Below are 8,369 nucleotides of genomic sequence, written 5' to 3'. Positions count from 1 at the left end.
ACTGGTAAAATAATGAGTGCTATGATAGAAAAATTGAATACAATGGCTAGAATCTTGCTTAGACGCCATGATATAAACTGTTGCTCTCAACAGGATACTAAACATCTTAAATTTCAATGTGGCTTTAGTGAGGAATATTTTATTAAGAGTTATAATCGGAATTGCTATATTTATTATGGGTTCGAAGAGGTAGAACAATTTGTCTTATTTATGGGAGCCTCCGAGATAGAATCCTTCATGGTTGAGAATTATGAAACTTGTGCTATTTGTAAGGACCTTAAAGATTATGTCTCTACTATCCTTAATTCTTGCATAGAATGCTACAGTAGGAGTCCTTATATCCTTGATTATAAAGAGAGACGCATTAATGCACAAGAACGCACTCACAATTTGCAGGAACCGGTGGAAGAAGAAATTGATGAACCTGAAAGCTCATTGGATGAAAAAGAGGAGAAAATTGATGAACCTGAAAGCTCATTAGATGAAAAAAAAGAGGAGAGTAATGAACAAAAGGAGGAAGAATGGATTAGCTACCCATGCCAACCTTCTAATGAGAGTAACTCTTTATCTCCTACACTATTTGATTGTCCTCCATGCTTATCGAAAGAGGTTGAATGTTATGTTCCTGTGGATTCTCTTGAAATATTTCTGTTCGACGTGTTTTTGTAAAAAAAAGCAAGTTGAACCGGTACCAAATAACAACAAGCTGCGTATATATACACATATGGAACTAGTCATTTGTTTGATCAGTTTAACATGTGCATATGCATGAAGCTAGCAAGACCATCGACCCATCCAACGTACATGCATGGTGTATGTGTACGTGCCGGAATATTGAGGCATACGTGTACAGTCCGGCCGGCCGGCAGCGTCTACGTACGCGTACGTATCTACTGCCTCAAGTACACAAGATATTTCGGGCAGCTGATATGCGTGGATCGATCCGGGCGATCTGATATGCCTAACGTCGAGGACGTTCGGCCGGCCACGTTTTTCCGGGAGAGATAACTCATGCAGGGGTTGAGATGGACCTCTCCGCCCCGATAAGCTCTCCGAAGAAGACGCACTCCATCGCTATCCACGCCCTCGCTCCTGCCTATAAATATACATCTACAGCTCCTTCGGTAGAAGGAGGAAAGAGAGACGCACAACTCACCATCCGGAGGCAGGACGACGAAGACGCATAGCTTGCCCGCTTGGAGACGAGGAACACACGAAGAAGGAGGCTGCAGGGAAGACACGGAGAACACAGACCCGGAGGCCGGAGGCGCAGCTCTTTTTCGTAGCAAATACGATACACACAAATCCACAGCCGAAATACCATACACTGATACACATACACGCAGAGCGGGAGCAAAGAAGTGCAGCCCATGGAGGCGCCGCCGGTGATCGCAAATGGTGAGGAACACGGTTGAATTTAATCTCCCTCTCCCTTTCTCTCTTTCTCTCCAGGACATGCACACATGCATACGGCTCCACGATGACGCTCGGAGCTGGCGTCCGATAACAATGACGCCGGGGCTGCCGGCGTACAGCCAGGCACCATCCGCCACGGCGAGGACGACGACGTCAAGACTGCCGGTGTGCAGTGCGGCGCCATCTCCGTGGCACCGGCGAGGCGTGGCGACGACATCTGTGCCAGGCTGCCGGCGTGCAGCGCGGCGCCAACGCCATGGCACCCGCGAGGCGCGACGACGACGTCCGCGACACGGCTGCCGGCGTGTAACGCGGCGACATCTTCTTCACCCATGAGGACGACGACGAGTCCGTGCCGGGGCTGCCGGCGCGCAGAGCGACGCCATCTCCACCACCCGTGAGGCGCAGCGACGACGTCCGCGAGGAGGCTGCCGGCGTGCAGCGCGGCACCATCAACACACACACAAGCCGCGACGACGACGTCCGCGACGAGGCTGCCGGCGCGTAGCATGGCGCCATCGACACACCCGTGAGGCGCAGCGACGATGTCCGCGAGGAGGCTGCCGGCGTGCAGCGCGGCACCATCAACACACACACAGCCGCGACGACGACGTCCGCGACGAGGCTGCCGGCGCGTAGCATGGCGCCATCGACACACCCGCGAGGCGCGACAACGACGTCTGCCACGAGGCTGCCGGCGTGTAACATGGCGCCATCTCCACCACCCGTGAGGCGCAGCGACGACGTCCGCGAGGAGGCTGCCGGCGTACAGCGCGGCACCATCAACACACACACAAGCCGCGACGACGACGTCCGCGACGAGGCTGCCGGCGCGTAGCATGGCGCCATCGACACACCCGTGAGGCGCAGCGACGACGTCCGCGAGGAGGCTGCCGGCGTGCAGCGCGGCACCATCAACACACACACAGCCGCGACGACGACGTCCGCGACGAGGCTGCCGGCGCGTAGCATGGCGCCATCGACACACCCGCAAGGCGCGACAACGACGTCCGCCACGAGGCTGCCGGCGTGTAACATGGCGCCATCAACACCACATCCGTGAAGCGCGGCGACGACGTCCGCGACGAGGCTGCCGGCGCGTAGCATGGCGCCATCGACACCACACCCGCGAGGCGCAAGGACGACGTCCGCGACGAGGCTGCCGGCACGTAGCATCGCGCCATCAACACCACACCCGCGAGGCGCGACAACGACGTCCGCGACGAGGCTGCCGGCGTGTAACATGGCGCCATGAAGACCACATCCGTGAAGCGCGGCGACGATGTCCGTGCCGAGGCTGCCAGCGTGTAGCGCGACGCCATCACCACCACACTTATGGGGCGTGACGACAACGCCCGGGTTTGTCGGCGTGCAGCGCGACGCCATCTTCAACTCCACACCATGCCACCGACGACGACGTCGAGGCTGCTGGCGTACAGCCCAGCACCATCCGCCATGGCGAGGACGACGTCGACCTGGACGAGGCTGCCGGCGTGCAGCGCGGCGCCATCAACACCACACTTGCGAGGCGAGGCGAGACGACACCTTCGACGCCCCTCCCCCACTAGTCTGTGAGACGGCATCCTTGTCTATGCCGACAACCATTAACTTGGCGTTGGTCCAAGACGAGGCGCCGACCATATTGGCTACACCGACTGGCGTGTGCGTCGGTTTTCACACCGACGCCAATCTCCAACGACAACTTACTCCCGCGAGACATATACCCCTTGCGCACCCCGACGAGGCTGCTGGTCGTCGAGAAGTCCTAGCTGAGTGGACCCATGCTACTCCAACCCAACCTACACCAACATCGTCAAGACCGACGAGGGCGGGCGTGGCCGGAGCAAAGGCCACGCCACATGCGGCGCGTGTACCGACGAGGACACGGGCTCTGCCGCCTCCCACACACACTACCACATCATGCCTGGAGAACGCGAAGCGAAGACGACGAAGACGACCACACGGCTTAATCGGAGGTGTCTCGCGGCGTAACCCGCGGGAGTAATTAACCGGGTGCCTTCCGAGGCCTCGGGAACCAGGAGATCGCAATCGCCATAGTCAGGCTGGCCGCGCAAGCAGGCCACGGAGCGCTTTGTATTCAGGGACTTGTACTTTGTTTCTCCAAGAGAGATTAATGAAATGCATGCTTCCCTATCTTTTTCTTGTGTACTACGGTACACTGGCACGCCCGCATTTCTTTATTTTACCCCGGCGCATGAGAGAAACACGCTACCATCCTCTCCCTCAACGTAGCGCCTCTGTCTTTCACAGACGTTTTTCTCGTGTCAAACAAATTGGCACGCCCGGTGGGACCTGGTTCTCCTCCCATCTTCGCTTCGCTAAGGTCATCAAAGTCTTCTTCGCCCATTCATCCAATCCACAACATCCTCCATGAGAAGCCACAAGCGTGGAGTTCCGCTGATCAAGAATCTTCTTCATGTTGGGGGACTCTCCTGCACCAACGCCTCGGAGCCTTGGGTGATCCACTTTGGAGCCATGCTGCCGCCCATGGTCGTCATCACGCATGACGCCAAGACGTACATGCACCAGGCCCAGGAGCCAACGCAGTTCCAAACTGCGCAATCCAAAAAGGCACAAAGGGGGCATCCGCCACGGCACAGAAGGAGCGCAGCGAGCTATCGCTCGAGGCACGCGCCCTGTTGAAGGAGTCAACGATGGCCGGCATCAAGGGCGACGCGGAGGCCTTTCAGTGCCTCCATGCCAAGACCATCAGCAAGATGGCGGGTGCGGCGTCACTTTGCGCCCCTACGTCGACTTTGCAAACCGAAGTCGAGCTCCTCAAAGGCTTGGAGGACGCTTCGCAGGATTTGCGGAGGCTCGTGACAAACACACGTACGTCCGCTAGCCCGCATCCACTACGCAACTATAGGAGGAAGTACCACAAGGTACAACGACTCCACCAACAAATGAGCTCTCGCATTGCTCAGAACGCGGTGCTAGACAAGGATTGGTCCTTCGACGCTAAGGACGTCGCAGACAAGGTGCTCGCCTGTGACTTGCTCCCTGACAAAAGGGCGAGCGAGTCATCAAGAGTCGAGGAGGTGGTGGGACGAGCCATAATGAAGGAGTTTTGGAAACGGTGCTCCTGCAAAGAGCCTGTTCTGCCAGACTATACGACCTACACCAACTCCAAAGATGCTCGAGGAGGCATGTGCGCACCATGCTTCCACACTTCGATGATCGACGACCAGCCTATCCGCAACGACAACAGGTTCGCCGTTATTCGGAGCGAGGCGCCTGGAGCATGCGGAGAGGACCTGCGGTAGGAGTTCCATCGGCTACAGAAGCATATGGACCATATCCAAAGATGGCTCCATGAGCAAGGAACGCCAAGTTCTTCATCAGCGGAAGCTGGGGGGAAGGAACAGGCGCCAGACCCCTAGCCATCACCATCAACATGAACGCCAAACTTTGGGTCCTCGAAGACAAGCTTCACCCACCCGATACGTTCAACGGGGGCATCCTAACATGCTCCCACGTTGGAACCAGTCGTCAAGTCACCAAGAGGACGGTAGGAACCCTCGTCCCACTCTACGTGGAGACCCAGGGGTCCTCCACGAGCTCCACTTCTTCCTCGACCTTCATCACCTGCTAGGCGTGGGGACCAACTTAAGGTGCAACCTTTGAGGGAAGCATCCACCTCATCCATGAGGCGAACTGCACCACCGCATCCACCTACGGCCTTGGTGCCTCCAAGAACCCATGGGGCTCCCACGCGCCGAAGAAACCGCCGAGTTCTATACAAAGAACTTGAGGACTTGGTGCTTTTGGAGCCGCAGGAACCCCAGGCATAGAAGCTCTTCCTCGACTACGCAAGAATACTACAAGCCATCCTTCCCGGTGGGGATTGGGAGTTCTGCTCCAATCTTGCTGGGGGCAGGTTTTTCTACACCTGCCCCGATAGCCCCATTGCTTCTGAAGGCGAGGTTCCCACCATCGACGCCAATAACGTTGAGGTGTCCCATGAAGTCTGATGACGTTGATCGTCAGCAGTAATGCGCCATCAACCACCACGCTACGGGTGCGCAACGCTCCAAAGGAGGAATGTGTACCCATACAAGGTAGCGTGGTTAGAAGAAGAATCACGGAGATAGAAGAGGCCGCAAGGGGAGCTCGAGACATGCAGCCCCCATCCCTCTACGTATTCGTGGCTTCTCCATTGGAGAAGAGGCTTCATCAACAATGAAGGCCGAGCCCAAGGTGGCTCGCCTGCTGGAGAAGGCTGGGTTTACCCTTCGGCGAAACAACAGGATCCCTCCGCCCCCTGCAGTGTGCGAGGCGTGGTGGAGGCAATCCGAGGATCTCATCAAGAAGAGGCACAAGGCTCGACCCAAGTTCGGGCTCGGTTACATCGACCTTGGCGGCTCCGACGATGAAGAAGAGGGGCCATCCTACGTCCCACGAGCTACGTGCCATGCTACGTCTCTCTCTTCAGGAGACGACACCGAACCTTCACGTCGTGGTCTTCATCGACGAAACTACAACGACAACGACCAAACCGAGGTGGGGGAGCTTGACTCGACATCAGCCCCACAAGAGCTAGAAGACGGTGGGCAGCCCACAATCGACGAGCTCGTGGAGGTCAACCTTGGGACAGAGGATGATCCACGCCCCACTTTCGTTAGCGCCACGCTGACGGAAGAGGAGCGTGAAGGCTATCGAAGCTTCTTGATGGAGTATCGAGATTGCTTTGCCTGGAACTACAAGGAGATGCCGGGGCTGGACCCTCGTGTTGCCACTCACAAGCTGGCGATTGATCCACATCACCGCCCGGTCAAGCAGCCTCCACGACGCTTACGACCTGAATTTGAAGACCAAGTCATCGCCGAGGTAGATAAACTTATCTTTGCAGGTCTCATCAAGGAGGCCAAATACACTCGGTGGCTCGCAAACATTGTGCCCGTAGAGAAGAAGAACGGCCAGGTGCGGGTCTGCCAGGACTTTCGCGACCTAAACCGAGCATGCCCCAAGGACGATTTTCCCTCGCCGATCATGGAGATGGTCGTCGACTCCACCACGGGTCATGGCGCACTGTCCTTCATGGATGGTTCGTCCGGCTACAACCAAATCAAGATGGACCCAGATGACGCCATCGACACCGCCTTTAGGACCCCGAAGGGCATCTTCTACGACACCGTCATGGCGTTCGGCTTGAAGAATGCTGGTGCAACGTACCAACGGGCCATGACGTACATACTCGGAGACCTCATCCATCATTCGGTGGAATGCTACGTCGACGACATGGTGGTCAAGACCAAAGAACGCCAAGATCACAAGGAGGACCTGCGGGTTGTCTTTGAGCGTCTACGTCAACACCAGCTCAAGATGAACCCGTTGAAATGTGCCTTCGCCGTTCAATCAGGGCTCTTCCTCGGCTTTGTCGTGCACCACCGAGGCATAGAGATCGAGCCCAAGAAGATCAAGGCCATCCTCAACATGCCACCACCCTGCAATCTCAAGGAGTTGCGGGCCTTGCAGGGGAAGCTAGCATACATTCACCGTTTCATCAACCTCTCCGGACGCATTCAGCCCTTCTCAAGCCTTATGAAGAAAGGAGCTCCATTCGTATGGGATGAAGCTTGTCAAAGAGGCTTCGACGACATCAAGAGGTACTTGCTTAGTCCACCCGTCTTGGCAGCTCCTGTAAAAGGGCGCCCCCTTATTCTGTACATTGCAGCATAGCCTGCTTCGATAGGCACTCTACTCGCTCAGCACAATGATGAAGGGAAGGAGGTGGCTTGCTACTACCTAAGCCGCACCATGGTGGGTACTGAGCGGAACTACTCTCCAATAGAGAAGTTATGCTTGGCGCTAATTTTCTCCTTGAAGAAGTTGAGACACTACATGCTAGCGCTACAAATCCAGCTCGTTGCAAGAGCGGACCCTATAAGGTACGTACTAAGTCAGCCTGCGGTGATGGGGAGACTAGGAAAATGGGCACTCCTCATGATGGAGTTTGACCTAACCTTTGTCCCCCAGAAAGCGATCAAGGGGCAAGCCTTGGCAGATTTCCTTGCAGCGCACCCCATCCCCGAGGACTCTCCACTCATCACCAACCTCCCCGATGAGGAGGTGTTCACCGCTGAGCTCGAAGGTCCATGGGAACTCTACTTCGATGGTGCTTCCCGCACGGAGGTCGACCCCGATGGAACTCCTAGGCGGAGAGCGGGGGCAGGACTGGTGTTCAAGACACCACAAGGAGGGGTGATGTACCACTCATCCTCCCTCCTCAAGGAAGAGTGCTCCAACAACGAGGCGGAGTACGAGGCACTCATCTTCGGCCTTCTCCTAGCGCTCTCCATGGAAGTCCGTTCCTTACGGGCCTATGGGGATTCTCAACTCATCGTTCGGCAAGTCAACGACATCTACGAGGTACGCAAGCCTGAACTGGTGCCGTACTACAACGCGGCCCGGAAGCTCATGGAGAAATTTCAACAAGTCGAAGTGCTCCATGTTCCGCGAAGCAGGAATGCACCTGCCAATGCATTGGCGAAACTGGCATCAGCGCTGGTTCTCCCAAGTGACAAATCCACGCATGTGACGGTTGAAGAACGGTGGCTTCTTCCCGCTGACTTTTAAAATCGTCATGGTCTTTTGACGGTTCCCAATGACAAGTCCTTCGGCGGCCTTCTCGGATATCACACATATAGCTAGTGTATAATGGGAAAGCCAACATTTTAAAAATAATCCCAAACCGAAACCGTGTTTTTGTTACTCTCTACTTTGCTTCGTGTTTCCTTGCTCTTGTTTCCTCGAACCCGAGAAAGTACAGGGACACGCTTTCAGAAGTTGAGTTGCGACTCGGCGCCCATGATGATGGGCTCGCCACGACCTTCAAATGTCTACACCGGCCTGTTTCGGCAATACCGGGACGGTGTTGACGCCGATGAATTTCCGGCGGCACATCTACATCAACACATGAAGATACGGGA

The 8,369-nt window shown here is 55.9% G+C and overlaps 1 protein-coding gene across 1 annotated transcript; it reads left to right on the top strand.

Moving 5' to 3' along the window:
• Positions 1–7,197: 7,197 nt before the first annotated feature.
• On the top strand, positions 7,198–8,016 carry LOC139835414 (uncharacterized). The gene has a single exon (XM_071825264.1). It carries the CDS (start codon positions 7,198–7,200, stop codon positions 8,014–8,016), a length of 819 nt encoding a protein of 272 aa, XP_071681365.1.
• Positions 8,017–8,369: the final 353 nt, after the last annotated feature.

The sequence above is a fragment of the Lolium perenne genome, chromosome 2, assembly GCF_019359855.2.
Source record: "Lolium perenne isolate Kyuss_39 chromosome 2, Kyuss_2.0, whole genome shotgun sequence".
Lineage (NCBI taxonomy): Eukaryota > Viridiplantae > Streptophyta > Magnoliopsida > Poales > Poaceae > Lolium > Lolium perenne.
Note: the sequence above shows the minus strand (reverse complement) of the source record. Positions and strands in the feature narration are given on the sequence as shown.

Coding starts and splice junctions, on each gene's coding strand:
- LOC139835414 (XM_071825264.1), top strand. CDS start 7,198: ATGGTGGGTACTGAGCGGAACTACTCTCCAATAGAGAAGTTATGCTTG.